At 38.3% G+C, this 17,045-nt stretch overlaps 1 protein-coding gene across 4 annotated transcripts in view; it reads left to right on the plus strand.

The window, feature by feature from the left end:
- The window catches only part of SAAL1 (serum amyloid A like 1), a 68,275-nt gene extending 55,937 nt beyond the window's left edge, over window positions 1-12,338 (plus strand). For all 4 annotated transcript variants that reach the window (XM_075065116.1, XM_075065114.1, XM_075065115.1 and 1 more), the window contains 10 exons: window positions 1,439-1,522; window positions 2,937-3,016; window positions 3,678-3,737; window positions 4,021-4,136; window positions 4,954-5,137; window positions 5,409-5,491; window positions 5,614-5,802; window positions 6,947-7,143; window positions 9,927-10,019; window positions 10,701-12,338. In XM_075065116.1, coding sequence (XP_074921217.1) covers window positions 1,439-1,522; window positions 2,937-3,016; window positions 3,678-3,737; window positions 4,021-4,136; window positions 4,954-5,137; window positions 5,409-5,491; window positions 5,614-5,802; window positions 6,947-7,143; window positions 9,927-10,019; window positions 10,701-10,793 — 1,179 coding nt within the window. In that variant the 3' untranslated portion in view covers window positions 10,794-12,338. The remainder of the gene's footprint in view (window positions 1-1,438; window positions 1,523-2,936; window positions 3,017-3,677; window positions 3,738-4,020; window positions 4,137-4,953; window positions 5,138-5,408; window positions 5,492-5,613; window positions 5,803-6,946; window positions 7,144-9,926; window positions 10,020-10,700) is intronic.
- The last annotated feature ends 4,707 nt before the right edge of the window (window positions 12,339-17,045 follow it).

Raw genomic sequence — 17,045 nt, forward strand, 5'->3', positions numbered from 1 at the left:
CATGAAAGTGGCTGTAACCCACGAAAAGCTTAGGCTCAAATATAAATTGTTTAGTCTCTCTAAGGTGCCACAAGTACTCCTGTTCAATTTGCAGATACGACTAACACAGCCGCTACTCTGAAACCAACCAAAAGAAATGTGACACAAGTTGTATTGAAAGATAAGAAAACTGAATGGGACATATAAGTTGAAGCTGTCAACAGTGAAAGACAAGTGGGGGCAAATAGTTGAGGATGAAGAAGCAAAGGAGGGAAAGAATATTTTGAAGAGTTATACAGAATCCAGAACACAGTAGATGAATGGTCCCTGAAAAGTTTTCCTGTACTAATGAGAGAGAAGAGAAGCTGGAGTTCTTAGAAGTAAAGATTTCACTAGAAAGTCTGAAAAAGGAAAAAGAGCTGGGAATTAACAACATACCCCCAGAGCAGTTAGGTGCAGGTGAGGAACACACATTAAAGGCAATGCACAATCTATTTAACAAGATTTAGAAGTAAGAGCAAGTGCAGAGCGAATGGGGGAAAGCAATAAAAGTACTGATCTATAAAACAGGAGATAAGAATGAGTATAAGAACTATGAAGAAATTAGCTTACTGAGTATGCGGGGAAAAGCACACATCAGAGCCTTGCAGAGGGAGAATGAAGAGGTACCCATAAAGCAGTGCTTGCAGAGGGACAGACCAGATTTAGACCAAGATGGAGTTTAAAAAGTCAGCTCTTTGTTTTGAGACAGATATCAGAGAAACAGATAGAACACAACCAAATTTGTTATAACAACTTTAGAGATTTTAAACCTTTTGATAGCGTTTGGCAGAAAAGATTATGACAAGTCTTGAACATATGGCATCCCTAAAAAATTGATCAAGCTGGTAGAAAACATCTACAGCAAGTCATTGAGTATGGCGAAAGTAGACAAGAAGCTGATGGGAAGGTTCAGGATAGCCATGGAAGTGAGACAAGGATGCATGCTTTAGCCAGATTTGTTCATCTTGGTACTGGAAGCAGTATTGACTAGCACTGAGAGATAATATGACTCTTCTTATTTCATGTGGGAAGATAGTGAATAACCTTAGTTTCACAGAGAATATTGATTTCATAGAACTGTCCAAGGGAGATTTACAGAGAATAACTGCCAGGTAGACTGGGAAAGCAGAAAATTTGCTTTGAAGATCAGCAGGAAGAAGGCAAAAACTATGACAACTGGAATACAAGAGGGAAGAGTTCAATATCAAACATATCTACAGTTGTGTATCTCTTATTTTCTTTCGTCATTGACTGTAATTGACAAGCCTGCAGGGGTTGGTAGATAACTCACCTGTGGTAGTGAATCTGACAACTGCCTGATCCAGCCTGATTTCATGAGAGAAACATTTGATTTGCATGTGGAAATTATATTTTAAAAAGGAAAAAAATATGCCTAATTAACACTTTTTCTCCCCAGGATGTCGCATTATTTCTCCAAGAATTTAATGCCCTTGATATATTTATGGGAGTGTTTGCCAAGTCTAAGTGTCCTCGACTTATTGTAAGTATAGATTAATGGAAACTGCTATCCTGTTTAATAGCAATAACCGATAGTCCTGGGTGAACATGTGCAAAATATCCTCCCCTTTCTCCTTCCTTCATGCTTTGTTTGTATATGATTTGAATGGTGAGGAGGGGGGTGGCTTGTAAAATACACTACATCCAGTGCTTTCAATCTTCCTTCTGCTCATTGGTCTATGATCAGTGCTTAAAAATTGTTTCAGGTCTTGAATGTGGGTATTTGTTCTGGTCTCCCAAAGTGATTTTGGTCTTAGTGGATTATCAGATATCAGTACTTAAAATTCTATCATTCTTATAATCACTTGTTGTCCCGCCCCATCTCCCTCCGTCCCGTGCCGCTGCCGTTCCCCCTTCCTCCCCCGCTTTCAGTTCATGTGATTTTAGCAATCTATATCTCACAGACCAATATAGATAGGAATTAAGATTTGGAATTCCAGAAGTGCTCAGTGTTGTCTTAACTCCATTCCCACTGAAGTCAGTGGAAGAAGAGTTAGGCTAATACTGATGGCTTTTGAAAATCTCACTATTAATGCTTTATGTCATTTGAAAGCTGGGTTCCAAATTCTTTGATCATATACTGCCGTGGCATTTGCTACTCTCCTGAGCAATTTGAGACAGTGACTGCCAAAATTATGGTGTAATTTAAAGGTGGTGAAAAAAGACGGGAGTAAAAATGACTTTTTTTTTTTTTTAACCTTTTGACCTGCCAGGGCTAGATCCAAACTTTGTTACTAAAGATTTAAGATTTCCAGGTTCCCAGTGACATTTGTTATTAGCACTGGTTATTCACAAGATACTTCAGAGCCCTTGATCTCTGTGTAGAGCTGTACATTCTTTTGGTCATAGTCCAGGAGTGAATATAGTCTGTTGGTGATATCTGCTGCATTTTGTTTTTAAAAATACTGCTATCAGAAATTGAGAGAGTCTGTTGGGGTTTTTTTGAGAAGATCCTTTCTCTTATCAGGAGGTGACTGTGTCATGGGGTTGCATTTGTCTGCCAAGTTGTTTGTTCTTATGCTGTTCTTATGTTTATGAATCCAACTAAGCTCCAAACTGATTTGGACAAAATATCTATTTGTCTGGCGTAACTAACAAAACCAGAGATGTTTGTTTCAAGGTATATGTTTTTTTAAACCCTTAACTAAGATAAGCCTGAGGAATACTTGCCATCATTTGCCCATAGTATAATTGGCCATCATTGCATCCGAGGCATTCCTACATGACATCTCTAATAGAAACATTCAGTCTGTGTGGAAAGTGAACACTTGTACTAACTCATGTAGAAGAGAAGTGAGAACCAGCTCCACCACAGTTAGATCTGTACCCTAAGGTCATGGAAAGGAAATTGTCACCTATATTGCATTGTCTAATCTAACTATATTGTGATGTCACAGGAAATCTGTGTGGGAATATTGGGTAATATGGCCTGTTTCCAAGACATATGCATGTCTATTAGCAAAGATGACAATCTTGGGTAAGTTTGTTTGCGTGTGCTTTTGCTTTCCATCATGTGTGTATATGTTTTCAAAATATGGATTAAACGTTAAGACTCTTTTTAGTCTTAGATTTTGGACCAAATAGATTAGGTTAAAATTAATTTGATTATAAATATTTTTGTCTCTGTAGTAGTTTCTTTTATTTTTTAACAAAGAAAGGATCATTTATTGGGCTTGTCTGTCTTGAGAAGTACAATGCAGATAAATTAATCCACTGTTCTGTATCTCACACGGATTATGTTAAGAAGAGGAGCACAGTTTCTTGTCTCCTGCCCCAACTTAGTTCAGGCTTTTCAACTGACTGTTTACTGATTGAAAGATAATGCTGCTTTGAGAAATTTTCAGTGTTAAAAAAAAGTTATGATGAAGAGAGGAACTGTCAGTTAACCATAAGTCCCCTCTTATCACTCATCATAAGCCCTTGAGCATATATTGATAGATGCCCAGGAATGCATTTTGTCTGAATTTTTAGAATTGGAAATATCATTAATCTCTACACAAAAGGAGGAGGATTTTACTTTTATGTTGGGGCAAACTGCTGGTATGAAAAATTGATGTGAAATTAATCCTGTTCTAAAATTAATTTTTTTGCTTTAAGAACAATTCAGTTAAACTTCATATTGTAACTTATATTTACAGACAAATGTTATTGCAGCATTTGTGTGATTCGGACTCTCCTACTCTGCTGGAAACAAGCAGGTAGGGCATCTTGTTAGCAACTGAAATATTGATGTTTGATAGAGTTTTAATGTGTTCTAATGACTGTAAATAAAATCCTTGAGAATGGGCTGATTGTTTTGTTTTCTCTCCCTTTCCCTTCTTAAATTCCACAGTGCACTTGGATTTCATTCCCCGTGGGCCTGATTTTTTTCTCCATTGTACCAGTAGGATTAGTGTAAATCCACAGTAACACTACTGTAACTAGTATCTGACCCACTGTATTTTAATTACATGCAAAGCTAAAATTGCAATTATTGTCTAGGTTGTTGTTAACTTGCCTCTCCCAAGCTGAGGTGGCCAACATCTGGGTTGAAAGAATCCGAGAAAACCCATCCGTGTATGACTGTGTTTGTTTTATCATGTCAAGCTCTACAAATGGTAGGTTGCCAAGTAATTTGGGTATTGGTGGTATTATATAAAACACAATGCTGAAGTACATCTGAATTGTAGAGATAAATGGCTTTGTTTTGAAAGTGTAGAATACATTAAAAATAGTAAACTTAATGAATACAGAATAAACTGCATCTACTCTTGTAGATTTTATAGATCTGTCCGAGCCCTACAGAAAAAGGGAAGATTGAAATCAGCCCTAGATTTAGGTCTGTGCCAGATCAAATTTCTTTCATTAAGGCAAATCACATGGTCCTTATTGAAATACACGTACATGGCATTTTTATTGTTTTAAAACAAGCCCATGTTTTCAGTTATTCCAGTGTAACATTGTATCTCTTTTTAAGATTTGCTATCTAAATACACTGTTTTCATGTTAGGACTAAACTGAAAAACACTTAGAAAAATAAGCCAAGTACTGGCAGCTATTCCGCTTATTCTTGTAACATTACAACACTTACAATGTTTTAAGCATGTAGCTTGACTGACATTTTATAAAAATGTGTTTTTCATCTTCAGCTAAATAAAAACAGCAGAACGTTTGTGCAAAAAATCCTAAAATTTCAGCTTTTTGGCTTAAAAGAATGTTAGCCATAGTGTTCCCTATTTTAAGAAATAATAATACTTTGGTCTTCTATTTGAGGGTCTCATTTGTTTGATTTCAGTGGGCCTACCAAAAGTGTGAAGTGCTACTCAGCATGAGTATTTTTTCTGAGTTTTGGTTTTTGTGTGTTAACAGAGGTGAGAATTTTGTATGCTGGTTTTTCATTATTCATCAAAATTTATTATGTTTTTGTCTGTACAGTTGAACTGCTGGTTAAAGTGGGCGAGGTGGTGGATAAGCTCTTTGACCTGGATGAAGAACTAATGTTAAATTGGATTAAAAATGGCTCTTGTCAATCGGTGGGACAGTCTACAGATGATTCTCCAGAAGAACGTCCAGATTTTAAGATTGTACCTTGTGTACTTGAAGCAGCAAAACAAGTCCGGTACATATGCTCTTTCTCCTTTACTTTTGGGACCAGGGTGACTGCTGATTATCTTCTTGAGGCTCAATCTTGAAACTCTTGACTTCAGTGGGGCTACTATTAGTGACAAGATTTGGTCCCTGTGGTTTGTCATATAAAAGTGTCATGATTTATTATTCTAAAGTTTCTTGTTGTTTATGGGCCAGTTGGATAATCCTTGTATTCTAGGGTTCATGAAGAGTCATTTTTCTGTTAATAATGAATTCATCTGTTTTGTTTTTGTTTGATGTAGTTCAGATAATCCAGAGGGGATTGATGTTTATATGCACATCTTGCAGCTCCTAACCACAGTGGATGAGGGCATTCAGGCTATTGGTAAGACACATGACTTTTTGTATATTATGGAACAATGCTGAAGTGACGTTCGATTGTGACAGATACTTAAGTAAAAAAAAAAAAAATTCTCTCCTTGAATCAATGTTTTTTTCTTTCTCAAGTGCAGTCTCCTGATGGAGGGAGAGAGACTTGGACTTTACTTTATGGTTTGGTTTGCCATGAGCTTTGCCAGCCAGATGATCCACCGATCATCATTCAAGAGCAAAAGAGTGTTTTGGCCTCTATTTTGTCTGTACTGTCTGCCATGTTTGCTTCACAGATACAACAGGAATATGTCAAGAGGAGAAAAAGCAAGTATAATTTTTACTTCTTGTACAATTGATTACTAGAGTCATGGCAGTAGTGGGGTGGCGTGTTGTTTTAATTTATTAATGGTTACTCAAGACTGGTTTAGGGCACAGAATTGTTACAGGTTTAGAACACCATAAAGGTAACAAATTGGCCCATTGTAAAGATAGGGGTGGCTTGCAACTCTCTTTTCTAAACCAGAGTTCAGATTTTAAACATTTCTAAAATTCTGGAGGTATTTAAAGCTGGATTTTCAGCTGAGTCTTCTCTTTACCAGTTATGGTGATAAGCAATAGAACTGCAAAAATAATGCTTGTTAATAACAGAGGCTGGGGTTGCAGTTATTTTAAGAGGCAGGGGGGAATTCCGCATTTAATTCATGTATTTTTATCATTTGCATCAATCGTGAATGTCACTGAGAAGTGGATGAAAACATAGGCCAGCCTTTAAAATGGAAAGGAGTGACATGGAACGAGAGCTGATTTCTTTTCCAGCAGAAGATTGCACTGCTCACTTGGCTGGGAGTTGGGTTTATTCTTGTGCAAAGTTTACTGTACTACCTCTGTTTTCCTTTCTTCAGATGATAACTAAACTGAAGGGCTTAAAGCGATGTCCAGGTTTCCTTTGTTATTGGGTCTGGGCTTGGTACAGTCTAGATATACAAGTAATGGGGAGAGGGCTCAAGGAGTTGGACCTGCACAAGGTATCACATACCCTTCCAGTAAAAGAGGGGAGATTGGTTTGGCTTAGGCATCAGAAGCATGGGAGGTATTTCGCTTATTGTGAGCTGTTGCTGGAGAAATTCCCCCATGCCATGGGGCTATGTCTTTAAAGACACACAGCCTGTAGAAAGGAGTGGTGTGCAGTTATGATAGGAAGTGAAATGCCAATTGTATATAACAATTCCCAGTTCTCTAGAGTTTTGTCTCCTGGATTGTGCTATCTCCTAACACTTCTAAAAACCTTATTGACAAACGGTGACATACAGATAAGCTGTGGTCTTGAAGCAATCAGAAAGATTTGAGAAGGATGTAGAAATGTACATTCTTCATGTTTCGAAATGGATCCTCTTGATAGTAGCTTGAAAAAAATGCCAAATCTGTCTTTTGATTTGTAAAACTCTGGTTTCCTGCTTTTGTATATTAGATATGCCTCTGATTGGGAGCTTGATTCGAATCTTACAAAACATGGAGGACTGTGGGAAGAGATCTTCTGATAACGCAAAGAAATCTCAACCGAAGGACACTGAGAAGTTGGGAACAGTTGAGGAAGACTTCCATCTGAAAATCTTGAAGGATATCTGTTGTGAATTGCTTTCCAATATGCTTCAAGAATTGACTAAGGTAAAGAGAAAAATTATAGGATTTTATGCAGAGGAGGAAAAGAGGAAAGCGTATTATTTAAGGGGTATTTTCTTCCTTTTCTTTGCTCAAAGTACAACTATGTGCCAGAATTGTGTTGTGTAAGGTTCTGATTAGAGAAGTGACTTGGAGGTACAGCTGTAACCTATATGGCACAAGATAGAGATCAAGATATTTCTGAATTCTTCAGTCTATTTTGTGAGAGAAATTACCTTCTTGATGTACATTGGTAATTCCTTTTTGAATGTGAATTAATTAATTAAAGTCAGGGAAAGAATACGTGTATGTCTTCAAGCAATTTGTCAGCTCTTGGCTTAAAAGTTCTGAAGATGTTTTTTGTGAGAGCATTTAAGCTGAGACAATGTTTTCCCGCTTTCTATTCAATTTTATGTCAACTATTGTCTCTAGACCAGGGATCGGCAACCTTTGGCACGCGGCCTGTCTGGGAAGTCAGCTGGGGGCTGGAGTGGTTTGTTTACCTGCAGTGTCCGCAGGTTGGGCCGATCGCAGCTCCCATTGGCCACGGTTCGCCATTCCAGGCCTATGGGGGCTGCAGGAAGTGGCACAGGCCGAGGGATGTTCTGGCTGCTGCTTTCTGCAGCCCCCATTGGCCTGGAATGGCGAACCGCAGCCAGGGGGAGCTGCGATCGGCCGAACCTGTGGACACTGCAGGTAAACAAACTTTCCCGGCCTGCCAGCGGATTTCCCTGACAGGGCGCACGCCAAAGGTTGCGGATCCCTGCTCTAGACTATAAGCTTTCTTATTTATTTCATGTATTTTACCTCCTTTGCAATATGAGGACATGATAATGTGGAGCTGTCATAAATGGATAGGTAAGGTAAGGGTTAAGTTTCTTTTACCTGAAAAGGGTAACCGAACACCTGACCAGAGGACCAATCAGAGAACTGGATTGTTTAAAGTCAGGGGGCGGGAATTATGTATATAACTCCGGGGTCTTGTTGTGTTTCTGAGGCTATTAGAGGAAACAAGCTTCTATCTAATTCTCTCCTATATACTATTACTTGCAAAGATTACTGTTACAGTACGAACCAGAAGAAACCGCAAGTAATTTTCAGAATCCTATGATGTTTTGGGTGTAATTTTACCTGTATGTTGAAAATTTGTAGTGGTGGTTTATTAATTGAGGGACTAATTTTTAAATCTAGAACTGTTTCTAGTTGTATATTTCTTATAAGCAAAAGAGGCCTGTATGAAGAGTATTCTTTAAAATGCAGATGATTGCCTTTATAATTTTCTTTCTTATTTTTTCTATAAGAAAGTTTCTTAAGTTATAAAACCTTGTGAAAGTTCTTTTCCTAGGGAGTGCAAAAGGGAAAAGCCAGGCTGTGGGGCTATTTTCGCTATTTGGTCCAGGAGAAGAAGCAACTAGCAGGAAAGAAATGAGACGAAGAATTCTCTCTGTTCTCTGTGTGGTATTTAACAGTTTTTCTTTCCTTCATTCCTAACGGAGCAAATGAAGGGGGTGGCAGAGTAACCCAGCTGAAGTATTTTGGCCATCTCCATTAAGTCCTGAGGGAACAGAAAAGCTGGTTTCTTTCTTGGTCATCACAGGTAGCCGTGAGTAAACAAGCTGATAAGGAGGGAGGAAGGGGTTATTTTCCTCTTTTAGCTACTCAAGGGATTGGAATACCTGGGTGTCCCACCAAAAGGGTTGGACAACCCAGAGGGAGGAAAGGGGGGATCAGGCCCACATAGAAATTAATTCCTGATTACTGGTGGCAGCGAGAAATATTCAAGCTGGTAGTGAGCTTGGGGGAGTTTCAGGTAAGCCCCCAAACTTTGGACGCAAAAGTCCAGGTTTGGGACAGGACCAGACTGGTGGACACTAAAGTCCAGGTCTGGGACTGGACGGCTAGATTACCACAGGAGCCCTTTATTTTCAGATTTTAATTTGATTTTTTTACAGGAATTTATCAGTATTTATTATCACATCAACAAAAACGGATGAAAGTCTGTACAAAAAACTATTAATAATTTTTCTGGGTAAATATCATCAGGTTTTATTTTGGTGGATGGAAAGACGGGGAAAAAAAATATTCAGTAGACTAATGCTCTGAATTCCATTCATCAGTGTGGTTTGCTGCAGAATTAAAACAACTCGAAACACAATGCCACCTCTGAGTTTAAGAAGACAATATATCTCTAATCCCTAAATAAACCTTTTCATTTGAATAAAAAGTTTACTGTTATATATTTAGAACTATTAGACTATGAATATTTACATTTTATTTTTGAGTGCTTCCTTGAGTTCTGAAACGTATTCTGATACAGACTTTCATTTTCTTCGCATTTGTATATGTCAGATCTTTAAACGGTTATCTGATAACAGCTTGAAATGTGTACATGAGATTCATCAGTGTGTTCAGTTGCACACACACTTCAGAGCTTGTGCCTGTGCCTATGCCTGTATATTGTGTGTATCTTGTAGACTAATATGTAGCTTTACTTCAACAGACAGTTTTGCACATACACACAGACAAATGTATTATCATAATATAATAGAATGCATGAAATATCTGTATTTTTCTAATAAAACAAGTTATTTTTAATATATTTGAATGATACAAAAGTAGGGTGAAAATCAGAAAAAACTGAATAATACTTTTTGTAAAACCTGGAAGTTTTTTGGTAAATGAAAACAAAGGAACTTGTTTATATGGCACTGTGCATGTGACTGAGATTATGTGTTCAGCAGCTGTTTATGAAATACTAGTTGTGTTTATTTTTTACTATTGTTTTCTAGGAAAACATATTGGAGGGATTGAAACAGGGGCATCTAAATGAACAGAAATGTTTCTGTGCGTTTCAAAATCTTTTACCACTATATTTCACTTCTGTGAGTATGTGACCAAATCTTTAACATGGGTGAAAACATGCAGGGCAATTTATAGCCAGGTATAGGGAGGGCGGGATTACTCTGACATAAGATGCAGTATCTACTGCAACATCAAACATTCTTATTTTCTTTCCTTTTCTTTTGGCTCACATCAGCCAAAACTTTGAGCTAGATCATCAGCTCATAAATTGGCAGAGCTTCTTTGTTTTTACAGAATGATTTAAAAAAAAAAATCTGATTTCCAAAGAACGAAAAATATATACGTATATTTTTTTAAGCAAGATCAAACCTTCACTGGTATTAGAGCGAATTATGTTCTATAGATTAGTCTGTGGATGTCACTGGCCTCAATGATATCTTGTGACAAGAGTTTAGCATGATTGAAAAAAGGTTTAACTATTTATATACATAACTAGAAGATCCAGTTCTACACTAGTAAACACTAAAAAAAATTAAAAAAAAAGTCTTGGAAGTGATCTAAGCAGTCATTCTTCAGGCTTCAGACCAGCTTCTAATTTTGGACATTTGAGGGCAGATTATCCTATAACTGCCTAGTGCGGGGTTTCTTGCACCTTCTTCTGAAATAGTACTGTCTGCTGTCAGTGAGAGGATGCTGGAATATACAGGGCAATTCCTTTGTTCCATCTCATTGTGTTTGGCATATTTGTGTTTTATTTCTAGGTGGAAAGTTTCTTGGAAGCACTGCGTGAGGCTGATCAGACGCTTGCTGACAGTCTAGAAAAACGTTTCCCAAGCCTGAAGCTCCAGACATAAGAAAGTACATGGAATATTTTCTTCCTATGGAATGAGGATTTTGACTGTTTCTCTGCAGTATTTTAGAAATCAACATGAGAGTAAACTCAGAAGAATGAGTTAACCCCCATACCTACAGATGGTATTTAAGAAATTTCACAGATATTCCTGGTTAATCTTGGATTAACCTGATCTGGGATGAGGAAGGAAATAAACTCACTTGAAGTCAGTTCTTCATCTTGCAGTCTTGTCGGCTTTTGTGATCAAAGGCTTTTGATTTCTAGCTGTTTATTTGGTATACAAAGCAGAACTGTAAATATACTTTTGCATTTTAATAACCTGTGAGCTTGTGCTTTTCATCTGTTGAAACAATGAAATGTACTGAATCTTTTAAAATGCTAGTGACTCTTTTAAATTGTTCTTGGTAGGAAGGTTAGTTAATAAGAAATCTTAAATATCTTCTAGCTAAGCAATCATTAATTTCTTCAATCACCTCAGAAAAGCAGTTCTGTCACACTGATAAATGACTTGCTTTGTTTTGGAAGATGTCAGTCGTGTGTGCAGATGTTATAGCAGAAATGTTCTAACATATTCCACTATGAGGTCTGTACATCTAATTTCTAAGCCCCTTTCACTGTGGGGCAATCTAGGGAATCTAGCTCCAACGCAGTTTAAAATGAATTACTTTCAGGCTACACTGCAGCTTCTGCTTGTTGTAGTCAAGTCGCCTGACTCAGAGTTATAGAGTAGATCTGGATTTAATCGCTTGCATATAACAAAATGCTGCTTTTTAGAAATGCTCTCTGTGCTTCAGTTCAGAAAAATAGCGTGTATGAAACAGTTCGCTTTCCTTATTGATGTATGTTGTTATGTTGAATAATTTTGAATGACATTAGAAATGGCTTTTTAGGCTGAGATTTTCAAAGATGCTTAAGGGAGTTAGATATCCCAACTCTCATTGAATTTCAACTCTCTCAAACTCTTCTCAAAATCCCACTCTTCAGGTTTTTTGTAACTGTAGTACATTTTCACATGTTTTATCTGGGTGCAGTGCAGCTCATCTTTGTTGTGTTTGGACATGAAAGATACTACATCAATATGTTGGCTCATGTGTCTATGAACTGGAACAGGAAACAAGTAGACAAAATTAATATGATATATAAAGGAGGATGGAACAAGTTAATGGAGAATAGCTTATTAGCATACATACATTCCACAGTTATCCAGATTTCTGTTAGCTTCCACTTTACTTGCCATGAGTTACATGTACAGCAAGTAATTATTGAAGATACAGTATCTGTATGTGTGCTAAGTCTTTTCATCCAAACTTCTAGTTTTCAGGGGTGGTATTACTCAGCCTTTCTGTCAGGTAATTGACAACATCTCTGTTGTTTGCAAGAGGACTGAAAAGTCTGAAAACAGTGACTGACGTCATGATAAGAATTGCAGTCATTTCTGGCATTTTTATATGTTATTGGAAGCAGTTGGTAACTGAGTGGCTACAGGGTTTATTTTGAATATTTTATTAAAACTACAGGTTTATAATAAAGTTATTTTTAAAAAGCACTTTGGTTTTCTTTATTCTGTGTCAAATATACCTTCTGAGGAACTGTCAAATATTTACTGCTGTCGTGAGTGAAGGTAACTTCTAAGAATAGAACTGAAACCTGTTTCCTGTTGTAAAATATCCTGTGAAACATGTCTTCTTTTATCAGAAATTTGTTTTTAACACTCTCTCTCAATATATTGTAAGCCTTTGCTTTGTCACTAAAACTAATGAGACAAAGCTCAGAGAGAAGGTAATGAGGCAAATTATCTTTCTTCCAGTGGAAGTAGCCTTCTGGCCTTTTCATTACATTATTTTAACTATTCTTATCTAAGAGAGTACTGTAGATGTGCCTGTCATAAGGTATAATTCCCAAATCTGAACCTTAGCGTCCAAAATTTGGGTACGTGCATGAATTCTTCTGTAAGCTTAATTACCAGCTTAGATCTGATATGCTGCCACCAATCAAAACTCTGAGTGTTTGATAAACTCTGGTCTCCCCAAAACCTTCTCTGGGGACCCCCAAGACCCAGATCCCCTGGATCTTAACACAGGGAAAGTAAATCTTACCTCACAGTGCCACTCCTAGGCTTTCCCTCCCTGGGTTCCCCTAGAAATCCTGTGCTTCAAACTCCATGAAACACACTGAGCAGGTTTTTCCTCCCCCTTCCCTCTTCCCTGAGGCAGTACAAGATTCACGCTCCATAAATCTAACACAAAGAGATCCCCCTCTTCGTTCCCAGCCTAAACCAGAGAAAAAAAATCAATCAGGTCTAAAAAAGAAATCTTTAATAACAGAAAGGAAAAGTAAGGAATTATCTCTGTAACTTCAGAATGTAAATATTACAGGGTCCTATAGCTTACAGACACAGAAAGAACTTTTTCCCCCAGCACCAATACAAATCAAAATATCCCAGCAACTAAACATATAAAAGTTAACCAGCCAGATCCACAATTGCAAATAGAGTAAAACAATCAAAAAGCCTAAACCGCCTGTTTTACTTACTATTTGAACAGAAACTTAGAGAGCCTGTAGTATGTCTGGTCTCTCTCAGACCCCCCCCGAGAGAAGAACACACAACGGACAAAGAACACACAGAAAACTTCCCTCCACCCAGGTTTAAAAGTATCTTGTCTCCTGATTGGTCTTCTGGTCAGCTGTTCCAGTTCCCTGTTGTAATCCTTTACAGGTAGAAGAGACATTATCTCTTAACAATCTGTTTATGACAGTGCTTATTGGGAAGATACCAGAGGTTTCTTTCAGCATCACAACCTTTGCTTATTGGCATCTCTTGTGTGTAGTGTTTTACAATACTCCTTAAAGTAACTTCATAGAAATTGAGAATGGAGAAGACCTATTGCTCATCTAGTCCAACTCCTGACTAATAAAAGGTCATTCCCACTCATATTCCTCAATGCATTATGCAGAGGTTGTAGGTGTTTTAAATGAATGGGTGTGGGTGAGAGGATTCAGCTCTTTCTGGGATTTTTCCCCATAGGCTGGGTAATATCTAGCATTGCAAAAATGGCCTGAATATCATATGCTATGGAGAAAAGTGACTATTTTAACTCTTTTTTAATCAGAGGAAAACAAATGGGATCTGTTTAGATTTGGGTGGCTTTAATTCAGGATACTATCTTATAAACACAAATGTCAGTGGGTCTGTGTTGTTAAATCCTTGTAAAAATGTCCCCATAGAATATATCAGAGGGGTAGCCGTGTTAGTCTGAATCTGTAAAAGCAGCAGAGAATCCTGTGGCACCTTATAGACTAACAGACTTTTTGGACCATGAGCTTTTTGGTTGAATACCCACTTCGTCAGATGAATGTAGTGGAAATTTCCAGGGCAGGTATATATATGCTAGCAAGCAAGCTAGATAACGAGGTTAGTTCAATCAGGAGGATGAGGCCCTGTTCTATGCAGTTGAGGTTGAAAACCAAGGGAGGAGAAACTGGTTCTGTAATTGGCAAGCCATTCACAGTCTTTGTTCAACCCTGAGCTGATGGGTCAAATTTGCAGATGAATTGAAGCTCAGCAGTTTCTCTTTGATCTGGTCGAGTTTTGCTGCGTGTGCCACCTAAGGTCTGCTATAGTGTGCCAGGGAGGTTGAATGGCCTCCTACAGGTTTTTGTATATTGCCGTTCCTAATATGATTGTGTCCATTTATCCTTTTCCGTAGAGGCTGTCCAGTTTGGCCGATGTACATAGCAGAGGGCATTGCTGCATATGATGGCGTATATATACATTGGTGACGTGCAGGTGGAATGAACGGTGATGGTGTGGCTGATCTGGTTAGGTCCTGTGATGGTGTCGCCGGTGTAGATATGTGGGCAGAGTTGGCATCGAGGTTTGTTGCATGGATTGGTTTCTGAGCTAGAGCTACTATGGTGCGGTGTGCAGTTGCTGGTGAGAATACGTTTCAGGTTGGCAGGTTGTCTGTGGGCAAGGATTGGTCTGCCACCCAAGGCCTGTGAAAGTGTGGGATCATTGTCCAAGATGGTTGGAGAATCCTGATGATGCGTTGGAGGGGTTTTAGCTGGGGGCTGTATGTGATGGCCAGTGGAGTCCTGTTGGTTTCTTTCTTTGGTTTGTCTTGCAGTAGATATAGATATAATGCAAGTATTTCTCAGCATGTTGTGAGAATGGAAAATTCTCCGTTCTAGGAATTCTGCCTTTTTACAACTTAGCCAATTGTCATTAAACAACATTTCATCTATGAAGTTTTAAGATTAAAAGGGAATTAGACTGATAATGAGATATATTATTAATATATTGGGCTTTAGGTGTAGGGACTCCTCAGTGAACAGCTCTCCCCCCTGAAATTCTTTTTTCCATTGTTCTGACAGAGTGCTAGAATGTTGACCTTCAGGCCAAGGGATAAGATTCCAGGCTCTTTCCTGTGAGGGAATGATTATCAGCATAGTATAGTTTATTAGTAGAGTACAGTCCACTTGTGACATCAGCCAAACTGCTGGATTCTTTTTAATAATTAGGGTGAATTCCTGGCCTCATTGAAATCAGTGGCAAAATTCCCATTGACTTCAGTGAGGCCATGATTTCAACCACAATCTGCTCACACTCATTAGATAGTGACAAAAAAATGTTGTCAATTGATAGCTTGTTTGGCCTGTTTGAGATTAGGTGAAGATCCTTGTCCAGCTCCTGTTGGACTGCACCCAATACAAAAAAAACACTATTCTAGTTAAATTAATAGATTAAAGGCTAGGAAGAGTTCACTAGATCATCTAGTCTTACCTCCTATATAGCACACATCAAAGAATTGCACCCAACTAACTTTGTATTGAGCCAAATAAGTTGTTTGTCAACGGGGGGCTTGTTACGTGGGGAAATTTTGTGGCATAGTTATAATGGAATTATTATTCTGTTATAATTATATCAGTACACATCTGTTGCCGGCACAAAGTGCCCGAGGGGGGGCAACAGCAGGGGGGTCCGTTGCCCGGTGTGCACCACGCCAACGAACACACCAGGGGTGGAGAAGCAAAACACAAGTTTATTTGAGCTCAAATAAGGTGCGAGGGAGAATGCAATCTCAAATCCTGCACACTTAAAACAAGCAGTTTCTTCCTTTTATATCCCAGTTGTTTACTACAAAACTTTTTCTTGCTGACTAACTGATCTTTCACTCCCCCCTCCTTTCCCATCCAGCTGCAGTATCTTTTCTCACTCAATCTTTTTGTCTTCCCCCCCCTCTTCTCCCCTTTCTGCTGCAGAGACATGTATGCTGTATCTAAGAGTGGCCTTGAAACTTGCTTCAATTTAGCTCCAGTGTGTTACAGCAGGGAACTGGCTATTACAATCAAAAAAAAACTAACTGCTGACATTACATTTTACAGCTATTAACACATTAGGTTACACTAGGTTACACAAAGTGTTAAACATGGAGGAACAATGGTTCATTGAGGCCTGAACAGGAGGGCTTTATCGACACTCGTGGTCTTCCATTTTCCCGAGTTACCTAGATTTATGCCTAGTGGCACCAACACATCCCTGTATACACCTCTATTGTGGAATAAAGGTGATATTATGTCAGAAGAGTAATTACTCTGCTTCTATTCTGGCATAAAATTACTTTTATTCTGCAGCAGTGGTCTGTACAGGGACTTGTATAGATATAATTATAGCAGAATAATTATTACAATATAATTGTTCCAGAAAATTTCTCCATGTAGATATTCCCTAAACAGGAATGTAGTTTGAATGCTCTCCTCAGGCCACTCCCCCCCCCCCCCCGAGTCAGCCCTTCATTGTCTGAGCTATGGTGTATTGTCAGGAGAGTGTAGGGAGAGGTTTTGTTTTTTGCTTCTGCTGCTCATCTGTGCCTAGTCTATGTACAAAGGGTTTCAGGCTGCTGATTTGCACCTTTTGCTGGTGCTACATTCTCATGAAAAGTTTGAAAGGCAAAAGTTGAGATTTTAAAATATTTTCAGTTGTAACATTTCTGGTGATAATCCTTTTCATGCTAGTATCATTTAGAGCAGAGATAATGTTTACTGAGCCTGTGGACTTGTTAGTGTGTGTTTAAAAAAAAACCTGGTATAGTGGGTAATATACAGTAGAATCCCAGCTCTGCAGCACCGTGATAGGAAACTTGCTAACAAAAATCTGGCAGCAAGTGTGCATTTCCCCTGTGTGCATTTCCCCTGCACACTAAGCAAATATATGTGATATTTTAATCATTCTGAAATGGTGCAAATTATGTTT

Source organism: Chelonoidis abingdonii, chromosome 4 (assembly GCF_003597395.2).
Source record: "Chelonoidis abingdonii isolate Lonesome George chromosome 4, CheloAbing_2.0, whole genome shotgun sequence".
In the NCBI taxonomy this organism is placed as follows: Eukaryota; Metazoa; Chordata; order Testudines; family Testudinidae; genus Chelonoidis; species Chelonoidis abingdonii.